This window comes from Poecile atricapillus, chromosome Z (assembly GCF_030490865.1).
Source record: "Poecile atricapillus isolate bPoeAtr1 chromosome Z, bPoeAtr1.hap1, whole genome shotgun sequence".
Lineage (NCBI taxonomy): Eukaryota > Metazoa > Chordata > Aves > Passeriformes > Paridae > Poecile > Poecile atricapillus.
In genome coordinates this window covers 29,337,387-29,359,906 of record NC_081289.1, presented here as the reverse complement: position 1 = coordinate 29,359,906, position 22,520 = coordinate 29,337,387, and the positions used below count along the sequence as shown (strand labels likewise).

Here is a 22,520-nt window from a genome sequence, read left to right as displayed (position 1 = left end):
TGCTTATTTTACTGCTCAGTTAAAATACGCTGAAGGCGCTAGTTTTTTCCTTTTACCTCATCTGAAAAGACTTTGCTATAGTGGATAACTTACAATGTGTATTTTCCAAGAGTATCCTAAGGATTCCTTTTACCCTTCCCACCTCCTGAGTGTAGCTATTTGTTTTCTCTGTCATGATGTAGTTGATTTTAATCCATTTACTTTCCAAATAACAACGTTTCTCCTTTTGCTGTTCACTGAGAGTAACAAGGTAAATTACTATTAATTTTAATTCTTATGCAGACTCTAAGATAAATTTATCTTTAATGGTGATAAAAATTTGGGACAGTAGCTTTGTATCAAGTGCTGAATATAAGTTATAAATAGGACCTTTAATATATCAGTCAGTAATTAGTGAATTTTTAAAGTGTCCAGCTTTGTCATCCTGTTCCCCTGTCCAAGATGAGGGCTGCAGAAGTAGCGTCTTGTTGGATGCAGAGATAGTACATTGTGTTAGACCAATATGCTAGTTCATTGTATGTGTTGGTTTAATAAAAGATGCAATCTCAACCTACAAACCCTGTGGCTTTTTTAGAGTGGGATGAATGTAGGAGTGTATGCAAGGCACAACGATGTGGCTTCTTCATCTTTGGCAGTCTCAGGACTCTGCAGAGGTGTGCTGTGCTAGGAGACAAGCTGTGTTTCCCTTCATGTTCACATTCATCTCTTGTGGCTGTGCTTGATCCCTGTCCTGCTGAAGGAAAACTGCTGTGGGCACATGCTTTGTCTTTGGTACCTCTGTGTTCAGGTGTAGTAAAGTGACTTGTGACTTCATGTCGAAAACCTTTATTCTGCATAGTGATGTGCTATTTTATATGCCATCTGTGAATTTAATCTAGAGGGAATATTCTGTGTGCTCTAGCATTCTTAGTCTTATGCATAGCCTTGTTTTTCAAGGACTTAAAAACCCCTGTGACTATTAATGCCCTTTTAAACGTGTTCAGAGCAATTTTTAGTCTTTCATAGAAATTATTTTCATATGAAAGTTCAAAAACTAAACTGGAGTTTTCATTGAAAGATAGTTACTGGGAACGTAGTTCCTTACCTTGAGATTCCTTGTGGAGGAGAAATAATGTAAATTGTGTGTGGTTGGTTTGGAGCTCTTGCCTTGCAGAGAAAGCAGCTAACCTGGCAGCTGTTGTAATCTGTTACCCTAAGGAATGGGGCAGTGGGAAGCATGTCCTTGCCACTGACTGATGTCAGCATGCTTTCCTCTGCCTGGGAGAGGATGTTATTTTTCTATTACTCTATAACTGGATTTCTTCTCTGCACTACCTACTCCACCCAACGAGCGTTTCCTTCCACAAGGTCAGGGAATTGAGTTGCTGACGTTCCAGCAGTAGCAAGAATACTTTATCCCTCTCCAAAGGTTTGCTGTTTATATAAGAGGTGGGAATTTATCTGACTGACATTCTAGTATAAATTTGGGAATAGTAATGTAGTTGAAACCTGCATACATAACCAGATATTAATAAACAGAATGGAAACAAAATGGCAGGAGAACACCACAAAGCTGAAGGTGCCTTTATTCACCCTGACTATTTATTGTCAGCTATCTACAGCCACAGTAATGCTCTATAGACAGTCTGAGATACCAGCATCTTTCCATGTGCATTATCATGTAAGCTCTCAATAGCATCTCATTTACCAATCTGTATACGCAATACTGGTCATGAACCTTTTCTGTTACAGTAGGTAAGGATAAAGCACTAACCTCTTCCAAAGACAAGTGTCCAGTCTTAAAAATCAGATAAAAATCTGTAACTTTATGAAGTCAGAGGAGCAAGAGATAACTGTAATGTGGTCTTACGGTCTGTACAGATTACTTTATCCTCTCTTCATTATTGTATGGATCTGGCCCTTATGCCGATGGGTATTAAAAGAACCTGGAATGTGTAAACTATTCCTTGTCAGGAAGCAGATAACCTGGGTGCCATATCCCTGAATAATATGATACTCCCCTGCTGTCTCTCCCAAGTCCTCAGAAAAAAATGTTGAGAAATATCTTTGTGTAACTCGGGGAGTAAATCTAGTGCTTTCATTTTGAAAGTGGACATTGCTGTTAGGGACAGCAGCAAACACTCCACTCAGATGTAGAAACAGTAATATAGGTTTTGGGTTGCTCTTTAAAACACTTAATTACTATTCAGCACCTTGCAGATGAAGACTATACCACGCTGTGAAGTTTCTGTTATATGTTTGGAATCACAGACACACTAACCCACACAAAAGTAGCAGTGCAATATGACCCTTGGTTTTATTTTCTTACTTCTGCACATATTTTTCACATGGAGTATCTGTGTCTTTAAGACTAATTTTGAAAGACTTTTAATTATCAAATTACACTCTGTGCTTAACTTTTCCTGAAGTATATTGCATGTCAGATACGGGCAGTGCTGTCTGTCCTGTAGTAAGTACCCTTAGTAAGCATAAATGTAAAAAGCACACATTTGTACTTCATTCTGGTTCATTATTTGGCCCCCTGATGCCAAGACCCTAGAAATTCTGAACAGTAAAACAGAGTGAGTGGGTCATTTTTATTATAGAACACAACTGGGCTGATTTAGGTTTATTGAATATTAATTTTTCAAATACCTTGATTAGCAGGGGTTTATGGCTGTTTATAACAGCTATGTAGGTTAGCCATTTTCCCTTTTTAAAAGATTTGCAAATTATTTTCCTCCAAACTCAGAGCATCAGTTGTTTTTTTAGAGAATCAATTTTTAGCCTATGTGTGAGTAATGCTGTAGTGATGTCCAAGACTCAAATATCATAAATCTTTGTAAATGGAATGTCGTAATGAAAAGAGACTGACATTGTCGGAAGAGTAGTCAGAAATTGCTGAGCACTGAAAACCAAAACACAAGAGTCTTTAACAACACATCTCAAACATGTGGTCATAGCAAGGGAAGAGACTGTTGTTTTGCTGCTCACTGGATTCTGTTCTCAGGGGTCTGTATGCCAGTCTGGACACACTGAACAAATCTGTCCTGAGTAGCTGTTGTACTTGGCCCAGTTCGCTGGAAGAATAAGGAGAAGTAAGGGTGCAGACACCTCTTGATTCTGATTCACTTCAATTTAGGAATTACCAATCCTAAATTGGTGTGTGTGATAGATTGATTATATGGCTGCTTGTAGTGTTAGGCTTGTTTGGAATCTGTTGCTCTTTTCAAATTGCTGTTTGGTACTAATTACTTTCTGAATAAAATACTAGGTCCTCTTTGTTTTTTGAAGAAGTCCCTGCAGCTTGTAACTTTATTTCTTGGTGGCCTGCTTTGATACACTTTTGTATGGGTTTAACTTCTCTAAAGGAAACACTAAGAAAGCATTTCTGAGCCTGTAGATGCCTCTTTCATGACCGCTGTCTTGAAAGAAAAAGTCTTTCTGCTGAAAGACTTATGATGGATTGCAGTACTGATCAAGAATCAAAGATATTCTCTCTGTATTTAATATTCTAGACCTACTGCCTTGAGACCTCCCTAGAATCTCTGTTCCTGACATTTTATCTAGAGAGACCTGTGTAGCCTTTGGCACTGTTCAGCCATGAGAACTTTTGGTGATTGTCACGGTGCTGGCCATGCAGAGTCTGGCACTGTAATAGACCACAATAAACAGAGCTTTTTAGTTGTCCCTGAGAATAATGTGTAGCCAATATAGGCATAGAGTCCAAAAAACTGTCTTCCTGACACTCACATCTCTGCCCCAAACAAAAAATGTTTGCATGGTTACTGATGCAAGACAACTTTCTGCTAGTGTTTCTGGGGCATTGGTGATCAAGCTAAGGATTTTCAGGGAAGCTACAGCTTTTTGGGAAGTCGTGATGGCATACTAACTTTTTTTCCCCACTTGCTCTTTTTGATGCTTCCACGGTCTTTTAACCATACTAGGTTGGATGGTGTGAAGCTGTAGTGTGGTAAACTACCTTTCATAAAGGCAGGGATCTCAGCTGCTGTGGAAGGCTACAAAGCAAGCTCATTCAGCTTGTTTTGTAGAAAGGTAAGAAACATTTTACAAGTGCTTTCAGATTTTACTGAGATCTAAACATTCAGCTGCCTAAGTCTATTTTCATTAGTCTCTAATACAATTAAGGAATAAGTTGTAGATTTTCCAGGAGTGCAGCATACTTGCTGATGTATTCTGAAAGCTGGTCCTGAACATAAGGGATGTGACACTTAACAATGGTATGAGTTTTCTGTTAGAGTTTCAAACATTGATTGTTTCAATAGCAACCTAATCCACAGATAATACTATGTTCTTATGAGTTCTCCTTAGCTCTTGAAATCTTGTGTAGTCCTATGTTGGGGAGAATCTGAGTGTTTTCTTGTGAAGGTGGTGTTACTACAATCATCTCAGCTTTGTTAGCACCAGCCCTCTGAATTCCCCTTCTGCAAGAGAGGTTCTGTACATGTAATGTATGATGTCTCCTTTATGTCTAGTGCAATGGTTGAGCATAATGGACCTTGTTTAGAAATGAGTGATTCTTCTGTAAAACAAACGGTGCTAAGAAGCTTGCAGCTTGGGTTAAGATGCTAGACTTTCAAGGTTTAATGTTGCTATTTCACAGTATAGGTGCTTTGTGGAGGGGCAAGAAAAAGACCTCACCTTGATTAACTACTCTTAAGAGACTAACAGTAGCCTCTTAAAACAAAATTCTTGTATATTGACCTCCTTTGTTGCAATTCTTTGATACTTGTCAGTGTGATTATCTTGTAAATCCAAAGTTTTGAATTGAATTAATTCTTAGAACCATGACTGGGCTGTGATTGGTTTGGAGTTTTTTTTTTTTCCCAAGAAGTGATTTAGGCTTTTCTCAAGTTCCTTTGATAGTGCCAGTTTTGTAAAGATGAGTAGATGCTTGTATGCTGGTTGTATGAATGCCTACCTAGGGACTTGTCTCTCATTCCTGTTTGTTGGTGTTGTATGTTTGATCACCAGAAAAAGTGAAGAGCAGCTTGATTGTGGTACTGATCTCTCTGGGGTGCTTGCCCTTGAGGGGGCTTGGGGTTTCTCTGAACCTGCCCAGGCTACATGTGATGATTTGTTTATGCTCACTGACACTGGTTGCAGGATGTTCCCTGCACTCCTGCCATCCTCCTCATTACTGAAGAACTCTGGCTTTTTGATTCATTGTGGATCCTCATGCCTTCTATCCTAATGATATGTTATTTTGATCCATACCAGCCTTCTTTTCCTCTATTTTGTACCTATCAAGGCAGAATAAAATGACAACAAGCTTACTTTGGCAGCTAACTGGAAAGAACACTGGGATACAGGCTCATGTGACTTGACTCTGACTTACCTTATCATAAATACAGCATTAATGTAAAGTTTAGCCATAAATTATTGGCAGACGTGGGCTCAAACTCTTAATCTGAACAAATAAATTATTAACTAATTTTCTTCCCAGAAACTTTATCCAAGGCAAAGTAAAAATGCATGGATTTGAACTCTTGATTATATTGTCCAGCTAAGAGCATTCAAGCAGAAAATGCTTGAAGATTGTCAAGATTGCCTCTAGGTGGAGAAAGATCATGATAAGGTGTTGATCATAGGCTGCTGCCAGGTGATAAATATGGACCCTCATGGACACTGCTCAAACTGGGCTCCTATAGCCTCTCTATTTTTTTTTCGTCCCTGCACATTTTACATGTAGCAGTACCTGTAGTTCTTCACGACTGTGAGCTCTGTGTGTTTTGATGCTGCTTCTATCCAGAATTTACTTCTGTTGCTCTTTAGGTTAAAAGTGCCTTCTTGGCTGTTGAAAGCCAAATGCTAATAAGAATTAACAGTACCAGCATGAAAAACATTAGAGGAGAGTTCTTCTTAATTAGGCAGTATGAGGACATGTAATTTACTGACTGTACACAGGTTGGTTCTTTTTTCTTCAAATGTTTAAGATTTCAAATGTGGCTGTCTGTACAGATTATGTATGAAGTTGCAATATATTAGGAGGTGTTTGAATCTGGTTATTTGAGATAGTGCTGTGCCAAGAAAAGTTTTATTTATAATAACAGGCAAACAAAGCACTTGGTCACAAAGCACTATGGTCACAAGCAGCTTGTTCCGAGTGATACTAGCAGTAGATCTAGTAGTTAGTCTCTTCTGTGAATGCCGAAGTTTTGGGGCTGGGTTATAAGTGTTTTGGTTTTTTTGTGTAATGATGTTCAAGTAATACTAGAGAAACATCTATCCTTCCAGTTTACGAATAGATCAAAGCAATCTTGATGTAACTAATATCTTCCTCAAATTTTTCTTAATTCCTAGTGACTAGAAAAGCATACTTATGGACAGTATCTCAGTGCTATGGGTAAATGTTTATCCAGAATAGTATCTGGTATTGCTGGACACAGAAATGCTTTTTGTTGTAGATTTGCTTATGGTGTCTTTTAAAGTCTTGTAAATGAAAGCACTATGATACAACAGTGAATTCTGGGAATGTCAGGTAGTAGTAGTACCTGTAATGTGAAAATAAAAGCAATGCAGCCGCAATTCTGCGCAAGTAGTATGAGTGTGGTTACGCGGCTGATTCAGCAGTTTGTAAAATTAAATTAGCTTCTTGTAGGTTTTGTTGGTCAGAAATTTAATTCATAAAATCCAACATAATCTCCTGATGTACTTCTACAAAGAGCTGTGAAATTTCGTGGAGTATATATATGTCGCCTGACTAACTCCTGGTAACCATCTTCAGGACTTTTAATGAAATTATGGTGGGAGAGCTTTTCTCTATTTAAGTTAAACATGAAAATCTTTATGCTTTCCCTATGTTTTCTGTGTGAAGTACAGGCTCAGCAGTTAAGAGCTAGACTCCTCCCCAGTTGCCTGATCAACATATGTCACTCACAGGACTTTGTAAAAGTAAACCTGGAAATAAGTTACAAACTTGTAGAGACAAACACAGTGAAACTCTTAAGCAAAATGGCTCTTAAAATAAATATTAACTAGAATTTATAGCTCTTTTGCATAAAAAGTTTGTGAAGAGATGTATTCTTTACCTCATTGAAGTTTGTTTCAAAATAGATCAAGCAATTGTTTGATTTTATAAATTTTTGCTCCTTATTTGTAGGAAGTAGAAATTGTATTGGAAAAGTACTGGATAAAGAATGAATGTGCATGTATGGAGGGAGAAACTTCTGCCAACTTTTCAGGTCATGTGTACTAACACATTAGAGCTTCTGTAATTATCGATGGAGGCAAGAAATCGCAGTTCTAGACTATGGGTTAGTATATTCAAGAACTCTGTAATATTTAGTGATTGGGAATGTCAATTCACATGTCAGCATTCTGTAACTGATTGCTGATTGTCATTCTCTTTCCCAAAAGGTGTATTTTTCTTGAAAATTCAAAATGCAACTTCATTAACTTTGGTTTGATGCTCCTAAAGAGAAAATTCTGGCATTGTTCTTCATGTGCTGAATCAGGAACACAGTGAGGAGATCTGTTTGATTTTTTTTTTTTCTTTTCTTTCTCCTTCTCTTTCTTTCTTTTCTAAGTGAGCTGTAGACCACAGCATATTCAAAAAATGTGAGTTATATGAAGAGAAGTTACTGCTGAGATACCTGTTTTAAAAAAACCCCGAACTCTTCATCTTGGTCTGACCATATGTAATCAGAGTCACTAAAAGGCAAAATACTTGGTTCAGACTTGGAAATACTTTAAATGGTATAGTGCAAAAAATCTGTTAGTCTCTCACAATCTGTTACTGCTCCAACAATTTTCCTTGAGTTCTGTCCTGTGTAAAGGAGTGACAGCAACTGTCTATTGCTCTTATACCGTCTCTACTAGGTCCAGAAGTATAAAGTGTTTAATAGTCTTTAAGTAAATAATTTTACTGTCTCTACTTCATCTTGACCTTTTTCAGAATGGCTTGTATGGTGATTACTGGGTGGGGGGGTTGATCATTCTCACTACTTAATCTCTTGTGCTCTTCTTCAGCTAAAGCTGATACTGTATCTATGTTACTCAAACTATTCTGATTATCTCAGTTCATACTTCAAAAGACCTGTGAAGGCTCCATTGCTTCATGGCATCCAGTAGGACACTGGATTTATTGTGAGGAATAAAGCTACAGTCTGGTGAATCAAGTGTTGATTTGGATGCTTTCTAAGCATCCACATAATTTCAGAGTGAAATGATTATTTTTTTCCCTAAGTTAATGTTAGACATAAAATAAAAACTGCTAGGGGAGGCATTGACGTAGGTGCTTCACAGTTTGTGACCAGGGAAGTGATGCAGTAGTAGTTTGTTTCATACTAGTATAAGACAGCATCTCCAGTGTAGTACTCTGTGTGGCTGTTGACTTGTCAATCAATGTGTCACATAGCATACTTTATGCTAGTCTTCTAATTTCTGGCATTAGCTGCCGGTGAGTTTCAAGATGGAGTTGTGTGCACTGAGAAGTGCATGGACTTTGACAAAGAGTTTTTATTCTTCTGAGCTCAATGCTTTGCATTTTTACTTGATTAGCAGAATCACTCAAGCTGGAATCACTGCTCATCCAGAACCTATACATGAGCTGTATAAGGCTTTCCTTCTCTGTCTTAAACTTGTTTTGGTGCTTTTCTCCCCTTCCAACCCAACTAAAAAGTCTTTTTGCTTTCATGGACTATGGAAAAGCATGAGAGATTTAATACTGTTGTTGCTCAGAAATCAGTAATTAGGCTGATAGTATGTTCATGTTTGCTGTGTAAAATGACTTGAAAGTTACATAATAACTCTGTTGCTCTGTAAAGGTCAAGTTATTTGAAAATATTGGACAACTGCATGAGTTGAAGGCTAATAAAAACATTTTAATTGAGAAGGTGGAGAGGAAACAAATAAACATTAAATATTCTGTTACTTGTTTTTTGAAGGTTGTTCTAAATAAATTTTCAACACATACGTAAAAAACTTTGGGAATTACTTAAAATTTCCTCTGTCTCAGATTTTCTGGTGTCTTATTTTGCTTTCCTAATTCCAAGGATGATATGGAAGGGAATTGAGGAGTAGTTACTAACCGCAGCTGGATCTCCCATACCCTAGATCTGATGTGTATTCAGCTGTGTTATTAAGCTTCAGAGAGAATAATTCTTAGTTTTATTCATGTCTCAGTAACAAGGAAGAAAGGTTATCTCGTACATTGATTTAGACTCTTTCTATTTAAGAAAAGCATCTCAGTCTGTGAAATCACAATGTTCAAGGGGGCTCTTGACTAGAGTCAAGGCATGTGGGGTGGTCAATCCCCCCATTTAGGCGTAAACAGAAAATTTACTACTTGCCTTGTGTCTTTTGTGAGGGATTTTTGATACTAATATGTGGCTGCTAAACTTCCCTGGTTTGTTATCACTTGATATTGCTGTGACAACTTGGCACTTCATAAGGCGAGTTAAAAGAATTTGGAAGGTTCCTGATACACTTAGATTGAGAGAAGCCATAAGCTGTGGTCATGCTGATTTGGGTTTCATCGCTAATATTCTACAAGCCATTTTGGTAATTCTTAGTGGCTAAAGGAATATATGTGTGTCTTTATAATTGATGATGCTACAAATAAGAGTATGCATCTCTTCAGTGTGATAAGCTTCTATCCCCCTTTTCTGTGCTTCTTCCCCCCTGCCCCTAGCAGCTCTAACTTTCCAAGTATTATTCCCAAGACGATTTCAGAAGTGTGTGTGTTAGCTGCTGGATACTACTCCCCCAAGAGCAAAAGTGCTGTCTGTTAATGAGTAAAGATCTTAGCATTTTTGTAAAAAATCCCAAGAAAAATTTCATGTATAGTGTGCTTTTGCTCTAGTGGCAAGTTAGTTTCTTTAGTTACATTTTGTGTGGTAATGTTTCTGTACCTGTGTCTTCAGGGGCAAATAAGAGATAATTCTTCTGGTATGGAGGAAGGCAGTTATCTAATAGATACTTAAATTTCTGGAGATCTGTTTGCAGGAGGTTTAACTGAATATTCTTTTTCCTTCATTTGGAAAACAAATGCCCAGGAATTAATAAGAATACTGCTTACAGGTTTTTTGCACTTGACAGTATAACTGCTGTAGTTTTAGAGAGTATATCTGGATAGGCAGGCTAGGACTTCTGAAGATGGTACAGTGCTCTTGTTCATGCTGCACTGTGAAAATGCAAATCAGGAGTTTTTATAATGTAAAAGCTGAGCTGTTCTTGAATGCAAGTTAAAAAAAATAAATCATATGCTTCGTTCTGAGCATACTGTATTGATGGTGTTCTGTGCCAGATTGTTCTTCAGTGATGGCATGACTTTCAGATCAGACCAGCTGGAATATTAAGTTTGTGTGAACTAATGCAGCTGGAGCAACAGGTCAAAAGTAAATCCTTCTGGAAAATTATCCAGAAGGTGATGGCTGCAGGCAGGGTTATGCAAATGGGTTATATTCGAATACAGTCTTACAGCCTCAAGTGGGCTGATTTTTCGTGTGTGTGTAAGAATTTCTGGGTCATTGCTCTTTAAAGGATGTGAAGTTCTTCAGACCTGAGCTGTTCTTTCTAATTGGATCTGAGGGTATTTGCCATTATTATTAAGTATGCAATCTAATACAAACTCACACAAGAAACTTATTATAGAATGGCATGTTCTCACCTCTTCTGTGAAGAAAGAGATGGACTGATAAAAACTGATACCTGGAAGCCTGGAACAAATGCTGTTTTTTCACCTTTTGGGTGAAGGCATCCTACAGAAATGTGAATAGCCTGAATGGTGCCAGGAGATCAATTGAAAACGGGAGATGGTGACAGGACTACCTAGGAGACAGAGAGCTGAGCCGTGTCATGGGATATGGAAGAATATCCTGAATGGCAGTGCAGAGGGGAAGGGTATTGGTGGTGTGGTGACTTGGGGTGGCATGTTGAGTTTTTGTGAATTTTGGAGCTTAAGTTCTAAATAGATCTGTAGATCATGTGTAAGAGTATGTAGCACCATAGTAGGGACCAGATAGAACACAGCATTGTGGAGAAATTGAGCTATGGTACACTGGTGTGTCGATACCCCAAGTGCAAGCAAGTGTTTCATGCTAGGTAGAGTGCAGTGTGAGCACCGTAAAGACACTCCATTCCCCAAGCAGCCTGTTTAATAGCCACCTGTGGTTGCTGCATGATTGGCAAGTCAGTCTATCTAGATCGTATTTCTGACAGTGACTGGTAGCAGATGCTCTGAAGAAAAGGTGCAAGGAATAGAGTAGTATCCTTTTTCCCAGTAATTAGAGGTTTAGGGAATTCAGAATAGCTTAGATGGAATGTATTTCATATTTAACAGGAGCTGACAGATTTTTTTTTTTTAGTATTACATGCATGATCTCTGCAACATCCTTTGACAATTTGTGATATATGATTTGCTGTATACAAATGTGTACAGGTATAGCTATTTTGCTTCACATGTTGCTTGAGTATCTGCATTGTCAGGAGGAAATAATCATGCTGGAATATGTATGCCAATATCACATGGTCTCTGTGCATTACGGAGACTTAAAATATATAAACTAATAATTTTATGGCCCGTTTCTAATTCATTATCCAACTGCTTTAGACATATCATATCTATATATAATGGTGCTGTAAGTACAAAAAAGAAATGGGGGCATGCAGAAAGTGGAAAAAAAGGAATCCTAGAACTGAACGTGAATGAATGTGGGAAATTAATTTTTACTGTTAGAGAGCAATATTATGCTTTTATTTCACTGAGATGACCTACATGCTGAGATAGTGTTGTCCTGTATAATTATGTCCAGACCTTTATGAGCTTATGGGTGAATTTGTCAGTCTTATTTGGCCTTTTTCTTTCTCAATAAAATATGTCCTGATTCTGTTCATGACTTGTAAGAAAGTCAGTTATCTGAGTAATATTTTCTTGGCATTCATGCGTCACTGATAGTATATAGCCCTTTATGCAGTGTTCTGGGTGCTGTAGCAACAAGCCAGTAATGACTGATGCTTGGCTTAGTTTAAATGAGAGAAAAGTATCTTTTTGTGGTCTATTACTTCTTTTTCTTTGCCGTATAACTGTCTTGAAATAATTCATGTTCACATTGGGTTTATGAAGAATGATTAGTTCCCTTTTCATTTAGCAGATGTCATCTGACTATTTGTTATTAGCTGCCTTGAAGGCATTAAGTAGAAACTTCTCAGGTGATTTCTTTAGCTGAATTTTGCACTTCTGCTGAATATGCTACTTGAGCAGTTGCTACCTCTAGATGCTTTTTTCTGTCCTTTCACAATACTCGAGCAAGCCTCTGTATGGCTGTGTGATGAAGGAGATTGAGGATTGATTTAGTTAAATATGACCATGCAAAGATAGTTATGTTTTGGTCTTTTGGTTCAGGTGATGGTACAACTGCTTACGCTGGCAGAATTTAAAGTCTGAGACCCTAAGAGTGAGCTCCCTAGCCACCTGTAGGGAGACACAAAGCAGAGGAATGTCTAGAGGCTTTGGTTTTGACCTCTGAGCTAAATAACTTGGGGATAATCCTAGCCAGCATAACAGTGTTTTTAGAAATACTGAGATGACTGCCTGATTCCTGGTCATACTTTCCAAACATTAGGGACTTGGTCAAGGTCTTAACTTTTCTTAGATGTTGTTTGTACTGTGATCAAAATGTAGTTTCAGATCACAAACAGAGTAATAAACATCCCAGAAAGACGACTGGGGGAGAATGGACTTTGTAATTACTGGGCATGATTTTACAATCAGTAGTACATTTTGCTTTAAATATTCAGCACCGTCAAGGAATAGAAGTAGGAAGTGAACTTTTCATCGATCTCAAATGAAAATTAACTTGGATGAATTCAGGAACTTCCTTGCTTGCTACTGAAATGTCTTTGTTCACAGTCAGTAGCAGAGCCATAAAAGTCAGAAAAGCATAGCCCTTTTTCAGTACTCCTGAAAATTTTGGCTGTCTCATGTCAGTGTTGCTAACCAGGTGCAATCACTGTATTTTGATGTGAGTGAAAGGCTGGTGGGGGAAAGGGACACCTCTTCTTCAGCAGGGCTCAAAAAAATGACAGGCAAATACAGGGTAGCATGTCAAAGAGATGGAAAATTCTGTGGAAATTTCATAGATTTCTTTTGAGTTGTGTGGACAATTTCATGAAAACATCTAGTCTTGTGTCTGTTACAAGGATTCGGTATGTACATATGTGAACTTTCTGCCATAAAGGTTATCAAGTAACTTGCTGAATCTCCCTCAGTTCTGTGTGCTTAAATCAGTAAAAATGGGCTTTTCTTTGTAGTGTGCCTATGAAAGGTTGTATTGTAAAGCTTCCAGTGGTCACTGCAATGCAATGAAGTGATAGCCTTTCTCACGTGCGGTCTGAAGAAGATGGGTGGTGTTTTCCTTCCAGCAATCACTAGCAGGAGCAGGTAGTCTTAAACGTGCTTCAGCCACTGTTGCCCCTATGCTGGCCAGAAGGAGAGTGCTGTGCTGACAGAGCTGCTGATTCTCCCCTGATTCACAAGGGAATAACCCATTATAGCTGCTGTATGTAGTCTACTTAGTTTTCTCCCTCCAGCTTGTGTGTGGATCACCACAGAGGTGAAGTGTAGAAAGGGAAATGATCCTTCAGCAGAGTGGGAGCAGGGGTCTTGGCAGGTGGAGCTGCCTTCCCAGTGGCATTATGTGGGCAAGCATCTGCATACACTGAGGTTTTGGGACTTCTCATGGCTGATGAATTTCAAGAGATACAAGGCCATGAAAAAAAGCATGGGTTTCTGTTTGCATAAGTTTAATGAGTCCTTACTGAAGGTTCACTGCGTAGACTCCGACCTGTTTCACTTCAAGTGTCAGGTATGTATGAACTTTAAGTGAAACATTAGCTAATGCATGTCTGGATTTTTTCCTTCAAGAGGCCCTGAGTCTCCAAATACTTTCTGGGATGTGAGACTTAACTGAAGTTTTTCATTACTAGATTTTGAGAACTTTTTGTCTGCGACACTCGTATTTTCTTAAAGTAAGTAGCAAGGCTGGATTCAGTCCATTGTGTTAGAAGAAGAATGGGTCTGTATTCCCTGGAGCTAGCTGCCCTTCTGGAGGAGAACTTTAAGGGATATGTTTACTAAAATGAACTGCTGGCAAGTGGAGGTATTCTTGTGTCTGCTTTGGAGAGATGGGGAGTGTGTGTCAAGTCTCAAGCTGCTGAGGAAAAAGAGGGCATAAAAAGCTATTTTTTTTTCCCTGCCCCCCCCTCCTTTTTTATGACCCCTTTTAAAATTAAATAGGGAAGATGAACTGCTGGAAGTTATACTCGTTCTTCTCAGGTGCTAAAGGGAAAGGCAACAAGCATCTGCATCCTAAATGGACTGGAATCACTAGGTATATTAGAAGTTAAGTTGTGTTTAGGTGAATACCTTCATATACTAAGATCACTTTTTCCTTGACTGCGAAATCCAGAGGATTTTATCAGGAGTAACAGTTGTTCGGTGAAGCTGATTAGACACATCTGTCATCTGCTAAATAAGCACTTAAAGTTAATAAAAATTTCTACTTTTTTTCCATTCTGTACTTGTTTGAAAAAGAACTTATTAGCTGGTACAGTAGAAGGGATAAAGCACACAACTTCTGTAGTTTGGGTATTACCTTTTACAAAACCACTGCACCTAAAGCATGCTGCTGGACACTGTCCACTTCTGCTCCATCCCTGTGTGAATATTTTGGCAGTGTCCTGTAAACAGGATGTGGAACTGTCGGAGCCATGTTAGACTTCAGTTATTGGAGTTTTGGACGTGTTACGTACAAAATCTAGCTGGTCGTGAAGCATGGGTACATGTGCACAATCTTCCTCCTTTTCTTCTCCTGAGACACGATTAGTTTAATCTCTTTGAACTTGATCCCAAAGACCAAATACTCTGGATTAAGCACAACATGTAATACTGCCTTTTGTTTTTTGCTATTGCTGCATACTTTTCCCGTGCTGTTAATCTGGAATTGTTTGGAGTAGCCTTAGAGCTAACTAGTTACTCTGTGCTGCTTGGTCTGCATGTGTCTGCAGAACACATTTTTGATACCTTACTGTGCATGTTATTTCAGTTTTGAAAAAAACAAGCACTGTTCCGATGCAGATTTCAGACTCAAATCCCAATATATAAACCCTTCTGTAATGGAGACACACTTCAGTGGAGAATCTCTAAATGGGATGCTTGAATGGTCTGTGGCCAAGTAAATAAATACTTCCTCAGTTTCAAGAAACACTGCACACAGCTGCTCCTCCCTCCTTGTTGCAAAATAATGGGCCATTTGCTGACTGGAGCAAGCTATTGACATTATTGCTAGCAGCTGCTGAACTCTTAGTGTTAACTTAAACAGCTAATAAATGTTAATTATGTTGCAGTTTTGTTAGAGCTCATCTGCATATCCCAGAGGCACTAGCTAATATGTCATGCTTTTTTCCCCACATGAACTGATGACATTTCTTAGTGGAGATTCCAAATAATAACTTCCTAAGTTCAGTAATTTTACTGTTGGGGTCAAAGTTTCTTCAAATCTGCTCTTTTAACTACAGTTTCACTAGTACTGGTATAGCTTTACTTAAATGTGTTTCAGTAGGCTCAGAGCTGCTGAGCATGTGGTGGAATGAGAATGCAGTAGAAGGGAATATGCTGGGTGCTTACTGACCTGTTGTTGGGAGTTTTGTGACAAAGTTAATCCAAAGCCAAACTGAAAAAAATCTGTTATCCCATGTATTGGCTTAAAGTTATTTTCATATTGTTATGGTTTCACTGCTATACGAGTGTGAAGAGTTTACAGGAAATGTTTACAGGTTACTGTAAAAATGTGTATTATCTGCGTAGTAACTACTTAAATGATATTTTGGGACCTTTTAACAGTCCCTCCCACTCTTCAGCCAGTGGGGATGTGTTCTTAAAAATAAAGCTCCCAAGCAAAGTAATCCTTTTTTCCCTTCAGGTCAGATTCTGCTAGTGTTCTTTGTAGAAAACACTGGTAAACTTACAGAACCTGGTTTTGAGATGGTCAAAATGATTGTGACTATAGCATGAATGAAAATGTAGATAATGAAATGAAAGCTGCTGTATTATAATGGAAGTTTAACTTTTTGATTTTAGTCATTGTGAGGGTCAGAAAGAGGATAGTGTTGTTGCTAGTGCGTACTATATAGAAAAGTTATGGTTGCAGCATCTCAAAGTTGTTCTCTCATCCTTACTTTTTTGTGATCATCCAGTGGACCTTTTTCTCTCAAAGGCAGTGGTATATGTTTGCCAGAACTATACTTTATGCTTAGTGGATGTACTCCCTACCAAACAAGTTGGAATTGCAGGTAGTCTGGGCTTCTGGTATGAGCCTGTGATTACAGGTTAATCTGGGGACAATGCAGCCATTTCCATATAAAGCTATATGCTCTCTGCTGTGTATTTGGATGGTACTTTGGTTGCATGCTTGTGTTTTTCCTCCTGAGGATTCTTTCCTGACTGCCTGTAGAGGAATTTCTGTCCTTGAAGTGGTGTGCAGACAGGGACAAGTATTGCAGACTGACGCTAAATGGATCTGGTCCTGTATGGTGGGGGGGCATCCCAACTTGAGCTGGAATCTCTTGGTCTTTTTAAGATAGACTTCATGCAAGGAAGTATGATATGGGGTGAGGAAGATCAAAATACAACCAGTTGTTTGGCTTTTCTTTTTTGGGGGGTTGGTGAAAGTATCAAATCAATGCTATGGTATCAGACCATACTGAAATCTATGAGCAAGGGTTTGATCTCACGACATTCATTCATCTAATTTCCAGGGACACAATTAAATGTCACTCTTCTTCAGATAGATGGGTGTGAGAATTGGTTTCTGGATTTGTTCCTAAAAGCCTGGAGAAATACTGGGTAGTACACAATCTTGTAGCTTTTGGTTAGAAATGAAGCAGAAAACTTTTTGAGAAAGTAGAGGGGGACTCCAGATTGTGTGTGTGGTTCAAGTATAATTCAATTACTGATGTTTTGGGAAAAACATGATAGAAAAAAGAATTCTGGATTTTTAAAAAAATTTAGAGTTCACTTATTTCTGAAGAAGGTGGTGTAGTGCTAGTATGACCATCCAGCTATCACTTCTGGTCACATCTTTTCAGTATTTTTCAATGCGTTTTTAGGTTTTCTTAATTTTTCCTTTTTATTTTTTTTCCCAAAGGTGTACCTGAAAATTCTACATTGCCCTTGACTTCTGCCCCATCTACATGCCTGTGTCATGCAACAGATGGAGACAGCTTGTTGAGATTAGATGCAATTTCCCATATTCAGAGTGTTACTTAAATAAGAAAGAAGAAAACACCCAATTTAATTATCTCAGTGGTGATTCCAAGTGTCTTGTTTTGAGTCTGAAAGTAAATTTCCTGTGCTTCATCCTTAAACTGAGAATAAAAGTATACTCAAATGACTGAATTCAGGAAATAAATTAAGAAAATGATGATTTGAACATTGGCCTTCTTCAAAATTCTGGTTCAGAAACACCTTTTTGTTGCTGCACACCAAATTGTAATTTAAGTTTTTTCAACCACATTGCATGTATTTTGGCTTTGGTGTGAACTGAGTGCTGATGGAAACCCTAACTAACTTGGATGAAAGTTTGACACGTGTAGAAAGATGTATGCCTGAAAAATCATGGCTGATGAAGTAGTCCTAAGGCTGGTCTCAGATTAGTCTCTGGACCAAAACAATGAGATAGACAAAAGAAACAAATTGTCCTGAGTAAGAAGCGTTCCTTGTTTTTGTTTGTTAATTCTGTAACATACTCAAAAGTCTGAATGGATGACCTAAATGTTACTGCAAATCTCATTGTTCCAAGTCTCTGAGCAAAGGAATAAATTGATCTTAATGGTTAAGTCCTGCATTCAAGGATTTGACTTTGGATTTGTAAAGGACTTCAAGAAAGCAATAATTAAAGGAGGTTAACATACATAGCATACAGCAGTGTATGGTGTACACTGATTTCTTTGCAATCTACATTTTGAAACCCAAACTGGCTAGTGAATTGCCAAAGTGCTTGTCTGTCCAGGTGGGGAGGGTGCGTCACCAGCACTATCTTTTGTATTATTTGTGAGGCTCATAAGAAGGAAAAAACAATCAAGTTGATATGGCAGAAACTTATGTTTTAGTATGTAACTTGTGTGGGGAGAGGAAAAGTGATGAAAAACTGAAATATTTAAAGGTACGAAAGAAAAGTTGTCAACAGTTTTAATAATATTTTTTCCTTTTTTTTCCTCTTGCAGACCTTCAAGTGCTGACCTGCTTGGTCTATTAAGTTATTATAAACTTTTGCTGCTCTGCGAACATATAAAGATGTCTCGCAGCCCTGACGCTAAGGAAGACCCTGTGGAATGCCCTCTTTGCATGGAGCCTCTGGAAATTGATGACATCAATTTCTTCCCTTGCACCTGTGGCTACCAAATCTGTCGTTTCTGTTGGCATCGTATTCGCACTGATGAGAATGGACTTTGTCCTGCTTGCAGAAAGGTAAATCCCTGGAACAGCGGCTTGTCTTGCATATTTCACAAGGCTCTTGCATTGTGTTGGTACCAAAGACATTCTTTTCCTTGAGGGAAACAATCATCTAGTCATGGCCTAGATCAAGGGCGAGGTGTTGGATCTTTGAGATTCTGTCTGCATATGTATTGAAGCTGTTATGAAGCAGCTGGTCTTGGTTTATTAAGTTCAGAACTGGATGGATAGGGGAAGCTGTGGATAAGAAACAAGGCATGCTGATGCTGTGAGAATGGCCAAATATAAAAATCCTTTGAGCTAGGGTGCTCATGCATTAACAAAGTCTTTTCAGAAAGAACAGTGAGGATTCCAGCATCAGGGTTTGCTGAGAGCTAAGGTTCAGCTAAACTGATAGAGCTGACTGAGACGCAAGTTTATAAAGCACCTGCTTGTTTTGTTTGTGGCACTGGAGCTTTTAATCCATATTTTAGTGGATACTAAATGTATAAAACCTCTGGGAAAATATCCAGTGGTGTTAAATTTTGCAGCAATTCAAAAATTAGAGTCTAATATTCTGATCTAATTGCCAAATGCTTCAAGGTAGTACTTGATATCTCCCTGTGTCTTGATGTCTGGCTGATTTGGTTGGCCACAACTGTAAACCTCAGCTTCACTAAGTTGCCTGTTATTTTGTTTGTATTATTTTATTTCTCCTTCTAGTGTTTTTCTTAAACTCATTATTTCCTTTAGTGTTTAATAGAATTCTTTGTCAGTATCTTCTTGTCTTCAATGACTTCCCTTGACTGTAACTTCCTTGGCTGGTCCTTTTCTTCTTGTAGCTGCAGCTACTTCTGTCTTCTTGTTCTCCTACTATTTAAACATGATCCTGTCCCTAGTTTATGCCTCTCTTGTCTTCCTGTCTCATGTTACAGCTTCCTTTTCAGACCCCAAGTAATCTTACTTGGTCTCACTATCTTTATTCACTGCCACAGTATTTTATAAGCACTTTCAGTCATATTTTCTTGCTGCTCTTTTGGGCTTTGGCTACACTAGAGCTGTTACTGTTCACCTGTGTTGGGATGCCTCTGCAAGCCTGAAGGCTCTCCCACAGCAACATGTTTGTTTAAAAATTCTGCAAATTTGCCGCAGTATTTGAGCTCCGTGTTCTAAAAGGAAGATCCACAAATCACTCTCCACATGGGATACCTGCTGTAGATGACACATGCTGTATAGTAATTTCCCATAGTACAAGAAAATTCTACTCTTCCTGATACAACATGAGATTTCTGAGACTTCCTTGTCACTTCGTTTTCCTGGATTTGCTACACTACTTTTTACCTGTTGGTTATTGGAAGTTTGTGAATTCTATTTGAAGAATCACAGAAGCAGTGTGCTATTCCTGTCTTTGGGTATCTGAATTCTTTGAAATATGCTGAACTCTTAAATGTGGAATACTCTGTCCTATGATTGGATGTGCAAATATTTTGCCTGATTGGATACAGTTTGTGCAGAAAAACTGTTTAATGAGGAAACCTTGAATAAGTACTACTATTGGAATGAAACATATGCCATTCCTGGAGAGAAAGGAGACGACACCATCATTTGTAATGCATCAGGATTATGTTGATACATTCTCCATCCATGGACTGCAAGATACTCTTGTGTGGATTTGGAGCTATATGGCTGGATTGTAAGAGGTTGGCATGAAGAAGGCTGGCTGAGGAGGACATTTTTTCCGTGGCATAGACAAAGACATTTGTGTTCCAGAGACCATGCCAGAATCTTGGGAATAAATCATCTTGAGCTATAGAGTTGCAGCATTAAATAATTGAAGAAGCCATCTTTCGAAGGGTGGTGGACGGAAGGAACCAGGTATGTATATTTGTGTTCAGTGTGTCTCAGTAGTCCCTGTCTGTGCATAAGGCTTCTGGGAAAAGATCTGAGCATTTTTCTATTCATAACTACTATGGTCTACATTGATTGTGGCCACTTAAAGCGCTGAAGCACAGACAGAACATGGCAAAACAACAAAATTTTAGCAGGAATATTCATAGTAGGTACAATGGTTTCAGAATCACAAGGTTGGAAGAGACCTTCAAGATCATTGAATTCAACCCAGCCCTAACAACTCAACTAAACCATGGCACTGAGTGCCACATCTGGGCTTTTTAAACACAGGGATGCTTTGTCCAGGGTCCAGGGATGGTGACTCCACCACTTCCCCAGGCAGACTATTCCAGTACTTTATCACCCTCTCTGTAAAAAATTTTTTCCACAAAAAAGAAAACACCTGTTTCAACATATAAAATATAAAGAGTATAAAAATATAAAGAGTATACCAGTGGAGGATACTTACTGTGAAATGGACTGTGGATAAACATATCTTAAAACAAGGACAAGTATGTTATTTACAATTGGATAATAGAAATCTGCTATTTGTGCCAATATTATTGAATGCAGTGTGACTTAACCAGTAGTTTGAGTACTAATCGATGGAGAGGAGGAGTGAACAAGTTCCCTCTCCAGAGGTTTTGAAGTGTTCGGGGGAGATTTTGGAGAAGTCTGTAATAAAATAGCTTGGCTAAATGCTACAGTGCCACCTATGCCATTAGATCATAACTGTGCATTGCATATCTTCCTACGCTTCTTTAATTCACTTCTAACCGAAAAGATGTTAGCTTGTGGTTTCTTCTACCTTGGAGAGAGTACTTCTGCATGTTTGAACTGTTATATAGCTTAACATCTGCACATGCAGAATATGTTCATGTGTTTACAGTCAGTTGATTTAGTCTGCCTTGAATTTCCTCCTATGAAGAATAGTACACAAACATTTGCTTTAGTAAGGTGCTAGTGTGAATTAAATGTCGGAAACTGGTACTTCTTAGTATTAACATATTAAAAACTTTAAAAACTTCGTTCAGATCTTCTGAAATAGACTCGGAAAATCTATTTCTAAAGAAATAGAAACTGTTTCTATTCAATTCATTAACTGAAAAAAAATCTAATCTTGAAAAAATGGAACTGTCTTGCTTTGGGTTCCTGATGTCCTTCAGAACTAGGTATAGCCAACTGGAAGATACTAAGCAAAGCTTACTTCTTAACTGTGAGCGAAATAGCTGCCAACTAGTCAAATTAGAATTAATGTATGCTGTCTTCAGAAGAGATCTCTGTGGCCAAAAGCTGGATTACAGGCCAGCAGACTTGCTGGCTGTGATTGTAACACCAGTGATTTTTATCTTTGCAGTGATATTTCTGTTTTCCTTTCTGTGAAATTCACCAGTCTAGGTCCTGTTCGCCATGTGAATAATACATACCATCTCAACTGCTTAATTAGAACATGCCACTCTCAGCTCTTAGTGTCAGTTCCTGCACTTTTTAAGTCCAGCAACAAAAAAGCCTAACTTGTTCATGTTCGTAATGACTTTGCTCTTCCACCAAATAATATAACTTGATACACAGTTGTTCCTGTAGTGTGGCTTTGGCTTTTTCTCCAGTTCCTTGACTTCAATGACCTTTATTTCTCCTAGCACCTTGTATTAGAGGTGGAGGGAAATAGTATACTGTGACATGTATGATCAAGAAATTAACATACTTTAAGCATGTTTTTGTCCATGTTTCTCCTATTACTTCTGTGTAAAAGGAAGACTTAGACTTAATGCAGTCTCCAAATATCAGTGTTTCCTCCTATGCTTTTAATTCCACAACTGAGTAGTTTGGTGCAATAATTGATATTTTGAAATAGATAGGAAATCCCCTTTTTTTAAAATAGAAGTATAATGATGTATACTGTACATAAACCTTATTGACTTCCTTTGTATTTCTTGTTTCAGGACCTATGGTGGTAGCAAGACAGCAAGTGGGAAATGCTGGTGCATCCATTGTGTGGAAGGAATGTGACCCATCTGGGAATGACAAAAGCAAAGTGCTTGATAGATCAGCTCAGCTTTCAACTATTGGGAAATGGGGGAAAAAAGTCTGAAAGAAAACACACCTTAAATAACAAGACAAAATTAGTCAGGAAGACTGAGAATTCATCAAGGGCCATCTCTGATTAGAGAAACAAAGACTTCAAAAGAGACGTTCA

At 38.3% G+C, this 22,520-nt stretch overlaps 1 protein-coding gene across 6 annotated transcripts in view; it reads left to right on the top strand.

Annotated features, from left to right (window-relative positions):
• Nucleotides 1-22,520, top strand: part of LOC131573131 (CCR4-NOT transcription complex subunit 4) — a 75,694-nt gene that overhangs the window by 14,623 nt on the left and 38,551 nt on the right. For all 6 annotated transcript variants that reach the window (XM_058826762.1, XM_058826763.1, XM_058826760.1 and 3 more), the window contains exon 2: nucleotides 18,226-18,469. In XM_058826762.1, coding sequence (XP_058682745.1) covers nucleotides 18,296-18,469 — 174 coding nt within the window. In that variant the 5' untranslated portion in view covers nucleotides 18,226-18,295. The remainder of the gene's footprint in view (nucleotides 1-18,225; nucleotides 18,470-22,520) is intronic.